This window comes from Schistocerca nitens, chromosome 8, assembly GCF_023898315.1.
Source record: "Schistocerca nitens isolate TAMUIC-IGC-003100 chromosome 8, iqSchNite1.1, whole genome shotgun sequence".
NCBI classification, from domain to species: domain Eukaryota; kingdom Metazoa; phylum Arthropoda; class Insecta; order Orthoptera; family Acrididae; genus Schistocerca; species Schistocerca nitens.
The window spans coordinates 532,291,383-532,310,071 of record NC_064621.1 but is presented as its reverse complement, the minus strand read 5'-3'; the positions used below and the strand labels follow the sequence as shown (position 1 = coordinate 532,310,071).

Genomic DNA, 18,689 nt, shown 5'->3' with positions numbered 1-18,689 from the left:
TGTAAAATTATTTTATGTCTCAATTGCAAATTGACACAAATGATTACTAGTCTGTCAGAGTGGTCATCTTCCAATCTATAAATGAAAATAAAACATTAACAAACATAAATTTGAAATTATAATAGACATTGAAAATAATTTTTTAAAAAAATGTAAAATTGTACATGATTAATGAAGAGTTGTGAAAAGTCAACATTTTTTTTTAAAGAATTGTCATAATCATAAAATAATGGTAATAGCTCTATACCGGACTTTTCATGGCATACCCTTGTATCCAGTATATTATAAATCCCACTCGGGGTCTACAGATTTGTTTTGGGGAGACAGGTGGGGGGGGGGGGGGGCAGCTGGGAGATGGGAATGGGAGTGACTAGAAAACTAATAATCTGTAGTATTAAAATTTAACTAAAATGCACTGCCTGACAAAAAAGAGAAGCACCCATAGGGGGAGGAGAAAATGAAATGCAACTTCAAGGCCTGTGATGTTGTTTCAGTGATCACAAAATCTAGTCAAATTTACAAAGAACTCGGCAGTATGAGGTCTCCGATCAGTATAACATTCCATATTGTCTAGCCTGGACTCGTGCACTGATTTCATTGCGAAAGGTGTTATAAAGCTGTTGTATCCTTTCCTGGGGCAAGCTGGCCCCAACTGTTGTAACTGGTCCGTGATATCCTAGATTCTTGTACTGGGAGAAAGGGACCTCTCCCAAGTTGCATGGGTATGCAGCATCTCTGTGTCTGACACAGTGATCACCCAACATCTGGTGTTTTCCTTTAGGAGGCCCGGTAACAATAATAAATGTGAACAGTGCTAATACACTCCGATGGTCACTTTGCTTGTCACAGAAAAAGTCTCCCTAATCATTTACATAACTGCTGATGGTGTGTACTTTTATGAAGTTACATTCACATCTGACCTTGCCTTCTAGGTATTAACCTTCTTTTTAAGCATTGTATTTTGTATACCACATACTGAAAGTCCGCAGCTCGTGGTCTAGTGGCTAGCATTGCTGCCTCTGGATCACAGGGTCCCGGCTTCGATTACCAGCTGAGTTGGGGATTTTCTCTGCCTAGGGACTCAGTGTTTGTGATGCCGTCACCATGTCCTCCCTGCAGGCCTGGGGATTAGAATAGGCCCGAAGTGTTCCTGCCTGTCACCTTTCGGACTTTATGTGATGGTCCCCTGTAGGGTTTGTTCTCCATTTCTCAAAATTTTCGTGAAGAGGAAGCCAATTGGGGAAGGACGCCTCACATGGTGCATCATGTCCATCGTGCATTGAGATCTTTAGCCCACTTTCTTGTCATGGCATTGCAGTCCTTCACATCCTCCCATCTCCTGAGCGAGGAAAGTTTCCTGGGTGCGTTTGCCTTCACCCACTCTACAGTGTCGTTTCCTGCGCTGATGATGACCATGGACTTCTTTGCACTTCATATCCAGCATGGTAGCCAGTCCATTGTGGTGGGGCCGCCATGTACCCTGTCAGTTTTAGCCCCCTGACTAGACAGGGATCGCTCTGCTGATGACTGCACCGTTAACTCCCCACGTCTGCCAAGGAGTAGATGCCAGTCACCCTGGGGCATCGGGACTCCTGGCAATGGCCATCCTGCCAGGTGGCCTATGCTGCAGCTGGGTGGCGCCCGTGAGGAGGGTCCTCGTTGTAGTGGGTGGCATCAAGCCGGATGGTGCGCGATGAAGGGTACCTCATCATTACTTACTGGTGATCAAACGCCAGCAGTCTCTAAGTATTCCAAGTCTCAGTACAATGCAAGGAAGTAAGATACTAAATTGTTCCCCTCCCTGGCCACACCATGGGACAAACGCCAGGCTAAGGATGGCAGCGAACCTTGTTCACCCCAGTACCTCATATGTACGAGAACTGACGGGGACTGCTTTGTTTCCATGAAGCCTCAGTTTTTTGTAGAGCATTTAGAGGACAAGTTTGGGGAGGTGGAGGGCTTGTCCAAAATGTGGTCAAGGTCAGGCTTGATAAAAACGGCATCGACTGCCCAGTCATGGGCATTACTCGATTGTGACAAGTTGGGGGATGTTTCTGTTACCATCACACCTCATAAGAACTTAAATGTGATCCAGGGTGTTATATTCCACAAGGACCTTCTTTTGCAGTCTGACGATGAACTGCACGCCAACTTAGAGTGATGAGGAGTACATTTTATCCGGTGTATCCATCGGGGTCCGAGGGATAATCATGTTGCCACCAGTGCCTTCATCTTGGCCTTATAGAGTGACACATTACCTGAGAAGGTCAAGATGATGGTCTACCGCTGTGATGTCTAGCCATATATCCATCCCCCAATGTGGTGCCTTAAGTGCTGGAAGTTCAGCCATATGTCTTCCTGCTGTACTTCCAGCATCACATGTCAAGATTGTGGATGTCCTCCCATCCCAATACTCAATGTGCCCCGCCTCCCATCTGTGTCAACTGCGGAGAGCATCATTCCCCTGGCTCACCAGGCTGCAGGATTTTACAGCGAGAAAGGAAAATCCTGGAATACAAGACTCTGGACCGACTGATCTACACTGAGGCCAAGAGGAAATTTGATTACCAATGTCCTGTGGCTATGACCACCTCTTACGCCGCCGCTACGAGAACAGTTGTAGCCCCATCAGTTCCATGAGTTCCAGTCGGCTCTCAGAATTGGAAGACTACAGCTGCCCCCTTGAGGGTGGGCAGCATTTCCCTGCCTGTTTCTCCCGCACCACCAACCTCAGGAGCACTGTCCCCCAACCATCGGATACACCAGTTCCCACTTGAAAGCTGGAGAAGCGTAAGTCGTCTTCAGCTCCTCTCGCTAGGAAGAGGTCCGTTGGTTACTCCCTTTCCAGGTTTCTGTTAGTGGGCAAGATAACATCCGCCAGTGGCTGAAGTGCCCAAAAGAAGCTAGTCGTAGGGCTTCATAATCATCCTCAGTCCAGGAGAATGAATCAGTGAAGCCCTCCCAGCCAGAGAAACCCAAGGATCAGTGAGAGAAATCCAAAAAGAACCCCCCCCCCCCCCCCCCCCCAAGACCAAGGGAATTGCTGTGGTACCCACACAACTGCTGCCTACAAGGTCTGCGTCTGAGGATGAGGTGAAGATTCTGGTGTCTGCTGAGGACCTAGATCTGGCCAGACCCTCAGACACAATGGATGTAGCCTGTTCAGGAAATAAGTAGGTGGTAGCAGGTGACCCTGAGGCATTGACTACCTCATTGAGTGCTTCAGGCCTTCCCAGCCTCACGATCACATCATCCCCCAGTGGAATTGTGGTGGCTTTTTCCACCATCTGGCTGAGCTATGGCAACTGTTTAGCTTTACACCTACTTTCTGCATTGCTCTCCAGGAAACTAGGTTCCCAGTAATGCGGACCCCTACCCTTTGCAGCTAAAAGATATTACAAGAATCATAGTGAATATAATAGTGTCAGGTGGACTTTGCATTTATGTCCTGAACTCGGTATGTAGTGAACCTGTGCCCATTCAAACTTCTGTTGAAGCTGTGGCTTTCATGGTACGGACAACTGGAAATAACTGTGTGCAACGTGTATCTCCCTCCAGATGGTGCGGTACCCCTGAACTTGTTGGCTGCACTGATTGATCAGGTCCCTAAACCTTTCCTACTTTTGGGAGATCTTAACGCCCATAACCCTTTGTGGGGTAGCACCATGCTTACTGGCCATGGTAGTTACCAAAAATTTACTGTCCCAACTCGACCTCTGCCTCTTAAATACTGGGGCTGGCACATGTATCAGTGTGGCTCATGGTAGTTACTTGGCCATTGATTTATCAATTTGCAGTCCAGGACTTCTCCCATCTATCCACTGGAGAGCACACTACGACCTGTGTGGTAGTGACCACTTCCCCATCTTCCTGTCAGTCCTCTGGTGTCATGCCCACAGACGCCTACCCAGATGGGCTTTAAACAATGCAGACTGGGTAGCCTTCACCTCTACTGTCACTATTGAATCTCCCCCATGTGGTGCCACCAATGTTGTGATTGATCAGGTCAGTACAACGATAATTTATGCGGTGGAAAACGCGATCCCTCGTTCTCTAGGGTGCCCCCAGTGAAAGACAATCCCTTGGTGGTCTCCGGAAATATCTGAGGCAATTAATGAGCGTCTGCAAGCTCTACAGTGACATAAGCAGCACCCTTCCCTAGAACACCTTGCCTGCATTCACGTGCTTATAAAACGATGGAAACTGGAGTGTTGGGAGAGGTCGGAGAACAACCCCCCAGCCTTTTGCTCCCTCAAACGGCAGATGGAAAGCAAAGTCCCCTTATTCAATACATGCCACAGTTAACTCTATAACCCTCCATTTACAGCGTGGGAGATCCTCAGTGCCCTTGCACATTGCCTCGACACAGCTACTGGGCTGGATCGGATCCACAGTTAGATGGTTAAACATCTCTAGTCCGATTACAAGCGATATCTCCTCATTATCTTCAACTGGATCTGGTGCGATGGCATCTTTCCATCACAGTGGTGGGAGAGCACCATCATTCCGGTGGTAAAACCCGGTAAAAATCCATTTGATGTGGATAGCTATTGGCCCATCAGTCTCACCAATGTTCTTTGTAAGCTGCTGGAACAGATGGTGTCGGTGGTTGGGTTGGGCCCTGGAGTCACGTGGCCTACTGGCTCCATGTCAGGGCGGCTTCCGCCAGGTTCACTCTACCACTTATAATTTTGTTTACCTCGAGTCTGCCATCGGAACAGCCTTTTCCAGATGCCAACATCTGGTTGCTGTCTTTTCTGACTTATGTAAAGCATACGACATGACCTGGTGACATCATATCCTTGCCACGTTGTATGAGTGGGGTTTCTGCGGCCTGCTCCCGATTTTTATCCAAAATTTCCTGTCGCCCCGTACATTCCGTGTCCAAGTTGGTGCTTCCCATAGTTCCCCCCCCCCCCCCCTCCCTTCCCCTTATTCAGGAATGGCGTACCGCAGGCTAGTGTATTGAGTGTATGTCTATTTTTAGTGGCCTTCAATGGCCTAGCAGCAGGTGTAGGGCCGTCGGTCTCCCCTTCTCTGTATGCGGATGAATTCTGCATTTTGTGTTGCTCCTCCAGTACTGGTATCACTGAGCGGCACGTACAGGGAGCCATTCATAAGGCGCAGTCATGGGCTCTAGCCCACAGCTTCCAGTGTTCAGCCACGAAGTCGTGTGCCGTGCACTTCTGTCGACGTTGTACTGTTCATCCGGAACCTGAACTTTATCTTAATGACAATCCACTCACTGTAGTGGAGACGTATTGATTCTTAGGACTTGTTTTCAATGCCCCATTGATTTGTCTACCTCACCTTCGTCTAGTTAAGCGGTAGTGCTGGCAGCACATCAATGCGCTCCGGTGCCTGAGCAACACCAACTGGGGTGCAGATTGCTCTAAGCTGCTGCAGCTCTACAAAGCCCCTTTTCAATCCTGCCTTCACTATGGGAGTCTGGTCTATGGTTCTGTGGCGCTCTCAGCATTGCGTTTCCTTGACCCAGTGCACCACTGTGGTGTTAGACTAGTGACGGGAGCTTTTAGAATGAGTCCGGTGATGAAGTCCCTCCTTTGCTGATTTGATGTGCATGACTGCTCACCACTTATATTACACACAATCATACTTCTCCTGAGCATTCGAATTACCATCTCCTTTTTCCACCCATGGCAGTTCATCTCCCACATTGGCGGCCCAGGTCAGGGCTCACGATTGCGATTCGCGTGCTATCCCTTCTCTCTGAACTGGAGTCCTTCCCTTTGCCACCTCTACTTGAGGTCCATTCATGTACACCTCCATGGTGAACACCTTGGCCAAAGCTTAGTCTGGATCATTTGCATCGTCCTAAGGAATCTGTTAACCCCACTGTTCTCTGCTGTCACTTCCTCTTGATTCTTGACGTGTTCTGGGGCTCTGAAGTTGTTTACACCGATGGCTTGATGGTTGATGGTAATGTTGGCTTCGCCTATGTCCCCAGAGACCACATTGAACAGCATTCCTTGCCCACTGGCTGCAGTGTTTTCACTGCAGAGCTTGTGGCTATATCTCATGCAGTTCAGTACATCTGTTCCTGTTCTGGTGAGGCATTTTTTCTCTGTTCCAACTCCCTGAGCAGCTTACAAGCTGTTGACCAGTGCTACCCTCACCATCCTTTGGTAGCGAACATCCAGGAGTCCATCTCTAGTCATTCAGTGGTGTTTGTGTGGACCATAGGACACCTTGGAATCCCAGGCAACGAACTTGCTGACAGGCTGGCCAAACAGACTACGCCCAAACCGCTCCTGGCGATGGGGATCTCTGAAGCTGACTTGCGTTCTGTCTTATGCTGCAAGGGTTTTTGGCTTTGGGAGACGGAATAGCATAACAGTGTGCACAACAAACTGCATGTCATTAAGGAGACTGTGAATGTGTGGAAGTCTTCTGTGTGGGCTTCTTGCAGGGAATCAGTTGTCCTTTATCAGCTGCACATTGGCCGTACATGGCTCACACATGGTTACCTCCTCCATCGTGAGGACTCACCTAAGTGTTGCTGTGGCCCCCACCTCTTGCTGGACTGCTCACTTTTAGCCCCTCTGCGGTGGACTTCTAACTTCCGAGCACCCTCCCTTTGGTGTGGAACGACAGTGCCTCAACAGCACCTTTAGTTTTAGATTTTATTTGTGAGGGTGGGTTTTATTGTTTGATCTGAGTTTTAGCACATGTCCTTTGTCCCTCTGTGTCCTCCAGCCGAGGGCTTTTAGGGTGGAGGTTTTAGTGTGTTGCAGAGTGGCTGGCTTCTCCTTTTTTATTCTCACGGCCAGCCAGCCATGGTAATCTGCTTTCTTGTTTTTAATCTCCTCTCCCTGCTTCTTGCATCTCTCTGTGGTTATCTAGTCCTGTTGTGTCCATTGTAGTGTTTGTTGTCCTTCAACCGTTCTTCTGGTTCTTCCTTTCTCGTGTTATTGTGCCATACGTCTTCTTTGTTATCTTCTTTCCCTTGCGTAATTGTTCTACTGGGAACAAGGGACTGATGACCTCGCAGTTTGATCCCTTTCCTCCCCTCCTAAACCAACCAATCAGCCAACCAACATCCTAAAATTAATTTAGAAGTGGTAAGCTATTTGGACAAACACTACACTTTCCCGTGTACCCATTGTTCTGTACAACACAGTGTGTTTAGTAATATGTTAGATATCACTGAATCCTGTTGCACATCCGGTACAGAGCTATTTTCTGCATTTGACTGACTTATTTTACAAAAATTGTTGATGTTCCACTAATGAACTATGATTTTTGAAAATTTTGAAAAAAATAAAAAATATTCAGTCTGTTATTTACTCAAGTGCATACTTTCAAATATTGTTCATTGATATAAGTATCATCATTAATAAATCAAAACTAGTAATCATTTGTGCAAATTGAAACTGATACTGAAAAAATAGTAACTGCCCAGTGGCAAGTGGCTTCTCCATTTCTGGTTGATGCACTTTTTTCGCTCTGCAGAGATTTCACTCGCCCCCCCCCCCCCCCCCCCCCCCAAGATCCAGGATGGCAACCAGTCACCTGTCATTGCAAAACCTATTATACAGAACATGATTGTATGTATACCTTCAAGCATACTACACAGCAAGCTCTTTACCAAGCATACAACACACCAAGCTCTTGAAGCCCAGGAAACGATTATGGTTTGGTGGCATCTGGGATTTACCTTTTAGACACTCTCAAATGTTAATAAGCTACTTTAATCAAAATATAATATACAGTACTGTTAAAGATTAAATTAACAATAGCTGTACAGTGTATCACAAGAACACTGACAATGCTTGGTCCATTGTTACGGACAGCAAAGTGATCATTTTTGAAGGGAGAACTTAAGTCTGGAAGTTCATTGTTTGGACAGTGCACAGTATCATAGGTTGTCAGTAGTTGCACCTCTGTTTTGTAGGGTTATGTTTGGTGACATAATTAATTAAGCACCACATTATTTGTAAATATATAGTTGATATCAGTGTCACTTTGATGCAGTCTGTGTATTGCGGGGAAGTGTTTCAATCTGTTTATTGGCAGGTACTTTAGTACCTACCAAGCCAAACTATGGTCTCGACCAACCAGCAAGAGGAAGAGTACGAAGGAGAGACTAAAGGTAACTATTCACTTCAGAAACTTCCTGGCAGATTAAAACTGTGTGCCCGACCGAGACTCGAACTTGGGACCTTTGCCTTTCGCGGGCAAGTGCTCTACCAACTGAGCTACCGAAGCACGACTCACGCCCGGTACTCACAGCTTTACTTCTGCCAGTACCTCGTCTCCTACCTTCTATTCACTTCAGAGTTGGTGGGCTTTATCTTGTTTATGTGCCTGTTGATGACTCAGTCTCAACTTAAGGTGAGTGATTATCTTTACACCTGCCATTAAATGGAGTATTGTCATACACTGAAGGTGTGTGAAGAGTTAAAACTATAACAGCAGCTTTGTTACAAGTTGTTCATAGTACCAGTGAAATGGTTATTGTGAGCATTTTGTTTTTGTAGGCAGTTATTCTAGTCCCACTGTCCACTTGGATAACTGTGTGCATTAGCAGACCACTTCCAGATGAAAGGTTCAGGCATAGGGCTATACTCTGCCACTATCACCCAATAGAGTAACATGTTGACCCTTTGAAGATATGGGATAAAGGCCAGTAAAAAAAATGATAATCTAGCTGTCCCATTAACATTAGCGTATACGAGGTTTGTCTGGAAAATACATATAAAAGTTGAATAATAACTTTATTTTACAATTATTCAGGTATTACAATATGGTCTCCTTCAAAGTACTCGCCCTGAGATGCGATACACTTCTGCCAATGCCGTTTCCACTGTTAATAACATTGCTGAAAGTCTTCAGTTCGTGATGATGTTCAGTTGCCGTGTCATTTTCGCCTTGATGTCTTCCGCATCTCCCAAGTGCCGCCCCTGAAGCACCATTTTGCATTTCGGGAACATGAAGTAGTCACACGGGGCTAAATCGGGTGAATAAGGCGGGTGGTCTGTCACCGGATTGAGCTTTGGGCCAAAAGCTCGCGCACAATGAGCGACGTATGAGCGGGCGCATTGTCGTGATGAAGGATCCACCTGCCCCCTTTTGCCATCTCCGGTCGAACTCGGGCCACACGAACTCTGAGGCATGTCAGAACTTCAACGTAAAAATTTCCGTTCACTCTCTGGCTGGGAGGGACAAATTCCTTGTGAACAATGCCCCTAGAATCAAAGAAAAAATCAATATTGTCTTCACATTGGACTTTGATTTTCGTGACATTTTTGTTCTCGGTTCTCCTGTTAGTTCCCATTCCTTGCTTTGAGATTTGAGCTCCACATCGAATTCGTAAAACCAGGACTCGTCTCCAGTGATGACTCGGTTGAGAGTCCCCTCGTTCCTCTGCTTCCAACCAATCCTCACAGCACTCAACCCTTTTTGCTTTCTGTTCTGACGTCAAGAGCTTCGGTACGATTTTCACACACAATTTCTTCATTTAAAGTTTTTGTGTCAGGATTTCGTGAACGATTGTTTTGGGTATTGACAGCTCGTCAGCAATCATTCTGACTGTCAATCTACGGTCTTTAAGAACACAAGCCCGAATTCGTTCAACATTTGCGTCGGAGCTCTATTTCGACGGGCGTCCTGGGCGAGGGTCATCGTTCACATCTTCTCAGCCATCCCGGAACCTTTTTAACCACTTGTTCACGGTTGGTTCCTTCAGAGAATTGTCTCCATAAACCTGTTTCAAACACTCAAACATCTCACGGCCATTCTTGCCTAGCTTTGCAAGAAACTTGATGTTGACGCACTGTTCCTCAATCCGAGAGAGCTCCATGCCGACGGCAGGTGAGAAAGGGTAACTGTCCACAAGCTGCCGCACACTCCCACCTTCACGCAGAGTGCTCTGACTCGATCTGAGCGTTGATAGGATTGATTACAGCAGTAGTCCCACGTGGCGGTGACTGCAACTTGTAACATAAAGACATTATTCAACTTTAATACGTATTTTCCGGACAAACCTCATATTTAATCCCTCCAATAATTCACATCCATCGGTTGAAGAAACTTTTATGTTTTGTATTCACATCCCACTTAGCTTAGTGAAATTCAGTGTTGATCTGAGCTTAATGACTTTCGGTTATCACTTGCCATATTTGCACTGCAGGATAGCAACAAACATTGTTTTGAATTGGAATATGTCTAGAGCAGTTAATATCAGGAAGTCAGTTTCTGCTCTTGCCAGAACTACAGATAACATAAAGGAATACTTGGTGTTTATCTGGAAAATTACTGGTGTAATGCCACTGTCTCTCTGATATTTAAACTATTCTGTACATAGCATTCATGCTATTAGATGTAATGCCGTCTTTATTTGTATTCATATTAATTTCAATTGGTTTTTAACTGTTAACTGCACAAACTTGTGTATTAGCCCACTTCAAGCAGTGTCTAGCTGAGCTATTATAGGATTAGTCTTTCATGGTAGAAAATTACACTGCTGAGCCTAAACATTATGACCACCCACTTAATAGCTTGTTTGCCCTTCTTTGGAATGGAATACATCTCTGGTTCTGCATGTCTGGGATCCAACTGCTTGTAGGTAGGATTGTGGAAATATGTGCCATTAGGTGTTTATGCACAAGTCATGTAATTCATGAAAATAATGAGCCGCAAATTTGCATATGTGGCGATGGTTCCTGGTAGTGACCCAGATGGCTTCCATGGAATTTACATCAGGCAAATTTGGTCACTGAGACATCAACATGAGTTCACTATAATGCTCCTCAAACCACTGTAGCACAGTTCTTTCTGTGAGACACAGACATTTATACTGCTGAAAGATGACATCAGTGTCAGGATGACATCGGGGATGAAGGAAGGGATGAAGGTGGTTCGCAGCTTGTGAGCATGTCTTCGATTATTACTACAGGCCCCATGCAAGTGTAGGAGAATGTCTCCCATAGTATAATACTGCTCACACCAGCCTGTGTCCATGGCATGTGGCATATTTCCACCCGCCGTTCGCCTTGATGACAGTGTTTGTGGCCGAAATGTGATTCCCTGAATAAATGACACATTTCCACTGATGGGCGCTTGAATCCCAGTGGTCTCATTGCCCAATACAATCGTAGCTGATGATGATGTTGGTTCAACATATGAACACATAGGGATGGTTTGCTGCAGAGCTCCATATTCAACAATTTATGATGAACGGTGTGTTCCGAAACACTTGGGCATGCACTGGCATTGTGCTCTTTCAGCAGAGATGCCACAGATCACCATTTCTCGTACTTTACAGAGCAGGCAAGCCTCCGAACTCCGTGTTCTGTGGAGAGTTGTGGGTGTCCAACCATTTAGCGCCTAGTGGTAGTTCCGCTATTCTCCTACATCTTTCTGTAGATGCTCACAAAAATAGCATGTGAACATTCAATCAGCTTCCCTCTTCTTGAGATACTCATTCTCAGGCAGTGTGTAATAATAATCTGTCCTTTGTCAGAGTCACTTAGCTCAATGGATTTCCCCATTTTCAGCCCGTATCTTCACTAGGCAGATCCACTATCCATGTCTGCTCCAATTGCATACTTTCGTCACTGCGCCAAGTGCCCGCAAAGCCACAAGGCGGCATCCAATGTTGCGTTGGCAGTGGTCATAGTTTTTTGGCTCGTCAGTGTATACAAAAGTCCAAGATATTAAAAACTGTATTTTCTGAGTGTTAAATTCATTAATCTATATACATTGAAGAGCCAAAGATACTGGGCTGCCTAATATCGTTTAGGGTCCCCGCGACCATGGAGAAGTGCTGCAACAGGACATGACATGGACTCAACTAACCTTTGGCACCATGAATTCTGAAGGGCTGTCCATAAACCTGTAAGAGTGCGAGGGGGTGGAGATCTCTTGTGAACAACACATTGCAAGGCATCCCAGATGTGCTTAATAATGTAGATGTCTGGAGAGGCTGGAGGCAATTGGAAGTGTTTAAACTCAGAAGAGTGTTCCTGGAGTGACTCTAGCAGTTCCGGAAGTGTGGAGTGTCGCATTGTCCTGCTGGGATTGCCCAAGTCCGTCAGAATGCACAATGGACATGAACGGATGCAGGAGATCAGACAGGATGCTTGCATTTGAGTCACCTGTCAGTTGTATCTAGACATTTCAGGGCTCCCACATCACTCAAACTGCACATGCGCCACTCCATTACAGAGCCTCCACCAGCTTGAACAGTCCCTTGGTGACATGCAGTGTCCATGGATTCATGAGGTTGTCTCCATACCTATACGCGTCCATCCACTTGATACAATTTGAAACGAGACTTGTCTGGCCAGGCAACATGTTTCTAGTCATCAACAGTCAAATGTCGGTGTTGATAGGCCTAGGCAAGGCGTAAAGCTTTGTGTTGTGCAGTCATCAGTCATCAGCCATCAGGGGTACATGTTGGGCCTTCAGCTCCGAAAGCTGATATCAATCATGTTTCATTGAATGGTTCGCACACTGACAGTTGTTGAAGGCTCAGCATTGAAATCTGCAGCAGTTTGCAGAAGTGTTGCACTTTGGTCACGTTGAATATTCTCTTCAGTTGTCATTGGCCCTGTTCTTGTAAGATCATTTTCCGGCTGCAGCGATGTCGGAGATTCCTGATATTCATGGTACACTCATGAAATGGTTGTCTGGGAAAATTCCCACTTCATGGCTACCTCAGAGATGCTGTGTCCCATTGCTTGTGTGCCGACTATAACACTTCATTCAAACACATTTAAATCTTGGATTACCTAGCATTTTAGCAGCAGTAACTGAGCTAACAACTGTGGCAGACACTTGTTGTCTTATAGAGGTGTTGCTGACTGCAGTGCTGTATTCTTCTTGTTTATGTATCTCTGTATTAGAATACACATGCCTATACCAGTTTCTTTGGCACTTCAGTGTATTAAAGTGCATGGTAAGTAAGTAACGTGGTCCCTTTCCATGCCATTGCCACCTTATTTACATATCTCGTAGGTATTGATAACCAGTTAATAGTATATGCTCTGAATATTAAATTGTTACTGATTTTCTGTTTTTCTGCAGGTTGTTTACCTGACATCCTGGAGTTACAAATTTTATTTGGATCCGGCACTTAGTTTACTTCTGGTGGTACTAATCCTGCGATCAGTGTGGCCTCTTCTCCAGGAATCTGCTCTGATTTTACTGCAGACAGTGCCAACACACATCCAGGTGGATGCTATCCAACGAAGACTACTTGATAAGGTGGATGGTGTACTTGCGGTTCATGAGTTCCATGTCTGGCAGCTTGCTGGTGATCGCATAATTGCTTCAGCACATATCAGGTAGGATATTGCCTTCATTACGTGATGCACATTAACCCAGTCCCATATAATTTGGAAGTACATGAAGAAGTGGGAGGAGGAGTATGAATATACATTACAAATGATGGGTGACAGAATGTTTGTGTATCATTATTGAGCAGTCGTTAGTGAAATGCAGGTGTGCATATCTGGAAAATGACCTCAGGTGTTTGTTAAAATTCCCACACTTTTCCTATCTTTCACTCCCCTCCCCACTATCCCCCTCCTCAGCCCCCCATCATCTGCCACAAAAATTTCATGCACACTTATATACCTAGAGCGCCTGAAAAATGACTTCCATTGATTCTATAATTTGTTTTGCATGTCCTCTGGTGGTGTTGTACAGGTGGGGTAAGTAGTTCATATAAGTGACACTATTGAAAGATATTTGGAGTAATATAATGACATTACTCACATTTCATGTTGCATGTACTTCAGTAAAGACTTGTGTTTCAGGTGTAGAAATCTTTCAGAATATATGAAGATAGCTGAAAAAGTGAAGGAATTCTTTCATAATGAAGGCATCCATTCAACAACTATTCAGCCAGAATTTATAGAAATCAATGATGTAAGTTAACTTTTATATTGAGTAATTTCATGGTGAACCATAAACTAACCTATGTTAAAACACACAAACACTCACACTCTATTGTCTCTGACCATTGTGGCCAGTCTAAGCTGCCAGAGACAGTGGTCATATGTGTGCTAGTTGTTTTGAGAATGTGTGCATCTTTTCTACTTCAAAAGGAGGCCTTTTGGTGAAAAGCTAAAATGTATAGCAGTCTTTTCATTGTCTCTGTTTGCAACTCACTGTCTCCTCTACATTGTGAGGAGTAAAGTCTGTTTCATAATATTGTTGAGACATAAGGAAAGTGCACAGAGCAAGGTCTACTGATTATACTGAGCATGAAAGGCAATTAAACTTCAGGTCTGTGATTCTTGCAACTGCTGCATTAGCTTATTTTCATTCCTTCTTCCTCTGTGTACTACAAAAGTTCAGCACACATTTCAACATTTCGCTGATCCAGTTCAGAACTTGGGTATTGGGGCACCTGTACTTCAGATTCAGTATGTAATAGAGCCTTGTTTCCAACTCTTAAAAATTATTTTCTTGAAAATGAACATTCAGAGTTTGAACTTCATAAATCAAAACATCTGACAGCAACAACATTAGCAGCTGTGTTTCCTGGGTAGTGTGGCATATCATATTCCATGCTTCATTGGGCCACCACAATTGAATGCCACAGATTACAAATTGCCTCAGGCATGATGCATGTAAGGAGCTTTAGTGTAAATTTAGATTACAAGTCTCAAGGTTAAAACAAAGCTTTTCATTGAAGTACTTAAAGGAAAGGGTCAAAGGTGCTACATTGATACATTTTTTAGTGTGTTAGTCAATTAGAAAGATCCTAATGTTCCTGTCCAAAACCGAGCAAGGGTCGAATCATGGACAATTAAATACAGCAGGGAGATACTGAACATATCACTAGCTTTGAAAATGTGAAACATGTACGTGAAAGCACTGCTGTTAAGACGGTGGTGGTGATAAGTACAGCTATAGAATATCTTGCTTAAAAATTACTGTTAAGGAGAAGCTTTCTCAGCAACTACAATAGATTATGATCCTGTGCTTGAGATCATTCCCTCCTCCCCTCGATTCCATTTTCTCCTCCCCTCCTCTCGCTGTGTCTGTTTCCTCCTATGCTCCTCACACTCCTCTCGCCTTGTCCATTTGCTTCTCCCCCTCCTGTTGCTCCTCTTTCCATGTCCGTTTCCTCCTCCCCACGCTGTGTCTGTCTGTCCCCTTCACCAACCCTGACTGCCACAGTCCCCTCCCCTTGCCATGTCCTGGCCCGCATCCCCTCCCCTCCCCTCCCCTCCCCTCCCAACGCCGTGTCCTGGTCCCCATCCCCTCTGGTCTCCTCCCCTCGCAGTGTCCTGGTCCCCTCCCCTCTCTCTCGTCGCCCCTCTCTCTCTCGTCGCCCCTCTCTCTCTCTCGTCACCCCAATCTCTCTCTCGTCGCCCCTCTCTCTCTCTCGTCGCCCCTCTCTCTCTCTCGTCGCCCCTCTCTCTCTCTCGTCGCCCCTCTCTCTCTCTCGTCGCCCCTCTCTCTCTCTCTCTCTCGTCGCCCCCCTCTCTCTCTCTCTCTCGTCACCCCTCTCTCTCTCTCTCTCTCTCGTCGCCCCTCTCTCTCTCTCTCTCGTCGCCCCCTCTCTCTCTCTCGTCGCCCCCTCTCTCTCTCTCTCGTCGCCCCCCCCCTCTCTCTCTCGTCGCCCCCCCCTCTCTCTCGTCGCCCCCCTCTCTCTCTCTCGTCGCGTCGCCCCTCTCTCTCTCTCTCTCTCTCTCGTCGCCCCTCTCTCTCTCTCTCTCGTCGCCCCTCTCTCTCTCTCTCTCGTCGCCCCTCTCTCTCTCTCTCTCGTCGCCCCCCTCTCTCTCTCTCGTCGCCCCCCTCTCTCTCTCTCGTCGCCCCCCTCTCTCTCTCTCGTCGCCCCCCTCTCTCTCTCTCGTCGCCCCCCTCTCTCTCTCTCGTCGCCCCTCTCTCTCTCTCTCGTCGCCCCTCTCTCTCTCTCTCGTCGCCCCTCTCTCTCTCTCTCGTCGCCCCTCTCTCTCTCTCTCGTCGCCCCTCTCTCTCTCTCTCGTCGCCCCTCTCTCTCTCTCTCGTCGCCCCTCTCTCTCTCTCTCTCGTCGCCCCTCTCTCTCTCTCTCTCGTCGCCCCTCTCTCTCTCTCTCTCGTCGCCCCTCTCTCTCTCTCTCTCGTCGCCCCTCTCTCTCTCTCTCGTCGCCCCTCTCTCTCTCTCTCTCGTCGCCCCACCCTCTCTCTCTCTCTCGTCGCCCCCCCCTCTCTCTCTCTCTCGTCGCCCCCCCCCCCTCTCTCTCTCTCTCGTCGCCCCTCTCTCTCTCTCTCTCGTCGCCCCCCCCTCTCTCTCTCTCTCTCGTCGCCCCCCCTCTCTCTCTCTCTCTCGTCGCCCCCCCTCTCTCTCTCTCTCTCTCTCTCTCGTCGCCCCCCCCTCTCTCTCTCTCTCTCGTCGCCCCCCCTCCCTCTCTCTCTCTCTCTCGTCGCCCCCCCTCCCTCCCTCCCTCTCTCTCTCTCTCTCTCTCTCTCTCTCTCGTCGCCCCCCCTCCCTCTCTCTCTCTCTCTCTCTCTCTCTCTCTCTCTCTCTCGTCGCCCCCCTCCCTCTCTCTCTCTCTCTCTCTCTCTCTCTCTCTCTCTCTCGTCGCCCCCCTCCCTCTCTCTCTCTCTCTCTCTCTCTCTCTCTCTCTCTCTCTCGTCGCCCCTCTCTCTCTCTCTCTCGTCGCCCCCCCCCCCCTCTCTCTCTCTCTCTCTCTCTCTCTCCCTCTCTCTCTCTCTCTCGTCGCCCCTCTCTCTCTCTCTCTCGTCGCCCCTCTCTCTCTCTCTCTCTCGTCGCCCCTCTCTCTCTCTCTCTCGTCGCCCCCTCTCTCTCTCTCTCTCTCGTCGCCCCCCTCTCTCTCTCTCTCGTCGCCCCTCTCTCTCTCTCTCTCTCTCTCTCTCTCTCGTCGCCCCTCTCTCTCTCTCTCTCTCTCTCTCTCTCTCGTCGCCCCCCTCTCTCTCTCTCTCGTCGCCCCCCCTCTCTCTCTCTCGTCGCCCCGCTCTCTCGTCGCCCCGCTCTCTCTCTCTCTCTCTCTCTCTCTCTCTCTCTCTCTCTCTCTCTCTCGTCGCCCCCCCTCTCTCTCTCGTCGCCCCCCTCTCTCTCTCGTCGCCCCCCCCTCTCTCTCGTCGCCCCCCCTCTCTCGTCGCCCCCCCTCTCTCTCTCGTCGCCCCCCTCTCTCTCTTGTCGCCCCCCCTCTCTCTCGTCGCCCCCCCCTCTCTCTCTCGTCGCCCCCCTCTCTCTCTCGTCGCCCCCCTCTCCCTCTCGTCGCCCCCCCCTCTCCCTCTCGTCGCCCCCCCCTCTCTCTCGTCGCCCCCCTCTCTCTCGTCGCCCCCCTCTCTCTCTCGTCGCCCCCCCTCTCTCTCTCGTCGCCCCCCTCTCTCTCTCGTCCCCCCCCCTCTCTCTCTCTCGTCGCCCCCCCCCTCTCTCTCTCGTCGCCCCCCTCTCTCTCTCGTCGCCCCCCTCTCTCTCTCGTCGCCCCCCCTCTCTCTCTCGTCGCCCCCCCTCTCTCTCTCGTCGCCCCCCCTCTCTCTCTCGTCGCCCCCCCTCTCTCTCTCGTCGCCCCCCCTCTCTCTCTCGTCGCCCCCCCTCTCTCTCTCGTCGCCCCCCCTCTCTCTCTCGTCGCCCCCCTCTCTCTCTCGTCGCCCCCCCTCTCTCTCTCGTCGCCCCCCCTCTCTCTCTCGTCGCCCCCCCTCTCCCTATCTCGTCGCCACTCCCCCTCTCTCTCTCTCGTCGCCCCCCCCCTCTCTCTCTCTCGTCGCCCCCCCCTCTCTCTCTCTCGTCGCCCCCCCTCTCTCTCTCTCGTCGCCCCCCCTCTCTCTCTCTCTCTCGTCGCCCCCCCTCTCTCTCTCTCTCTCGTCGCCCCCCCCCCTCTCTCTCTCGTCGCCCCCCCCTCTCTCTCTCTCGTCGCCCCCCCTCTCTCTCTCGTCGCCCCCCCCTCTCTCTCTCTCTCGTCGCCCCCCCTCTCTCTCTCTCTCGTCGCCCCCCCCTCTCTCTCTCTCTCGTCGCCCCCCCTCTCTCTCTCTCTCGTCGCCCCCCCCTCTCTCTCTCTCGTCGCCCCCCCTCTCTCTCTCTCTCGTCGCCCCCCCTCTCTCTCTCGTCGCCCCCCCCCCTCTCTCTCTCGTCGCCCCCCCTCTCTCTCGTCCCCCTCTCTCTCTCGTCCCCCCCTCTCTCTCGTCGCCCCCCCCTCTCTCTCGTCGCCCCTCCTCTCTCTCTCTCGTCGCCCCCCCTCTCTCTCTCGTCCCCCCTCTCTCTCTCTCGTCCCCCCTCTCTCTCTCTCGTCCCCCCCCTCTCTCTCTCGTCCCCCCCTCTCTCTCTCTCTCGTCGCCCCCCCCCCTCTCTCTCTCTCGTCGCCCCCCCTCTCTCTCGTCCCCCCTCTCTCTCTCGTCCCCCCCCTCTCTCTCTCGTCGCCCCCCCTCTCTCTCTCGTCGCCCCCCCTCTCTCTCTCTCGTCGCCCCCCCCTCTCTCTCTCGTCCCCCCCCTCTCTCTCTCTCGTCGCCCCCCCTCTCTCTCTCTCGTCCCCCCCTCTCTCTCTCTCGTCGCCCCCCCCCTCTCTCTCTCGTCGCCCCCCCCTCTCTCTCTCGTCGCCCCCCCCTCTCTCTCTCGTCGCCCCCCCCTCTCTCTCTCGTCGCCCCCCCTCTCTCTCTCTCGTCGCCCCCCCTCTCTCTCTCTCGTCGCCCCCCCTCTCTCTCTCTCGTCGCCCCCCCCCCTCTCTCTCTCTCGTCGCCCCCCCTCTCTCTCTCTCTCTCGTCGC

General features: G+C 49.2%; 1 protein-coding gene across 4 annotated transcripts in view; it reads left to right on the top strand.

The window, feature by feature from the left end:
- LOC126199344 (zinc transporter 1) overlaps positions 1–18,689 on the top strand; it is a 300,623-nt gene that overhangs the window by 246,605 nt on the left and 35,329 nt on the right. For all 4 annotated transcript variants that reach the window (XM_049936203.1, XM_049936200.1, XM_049936201.1 and 1 more), the window contains 2 exons: positions 13,051–13,310; positions 13,785–13,896. In XM_049936203.1, coding sequence (XP_049792160.1) covers positions 13,051–13,310; positions 13,785–13,896 — 372 coding nt within the window. The remainder of the gene's footprint in view (positions 1–13,050; positions 13,311–13,784; positions 13,897–18,689) is intronic.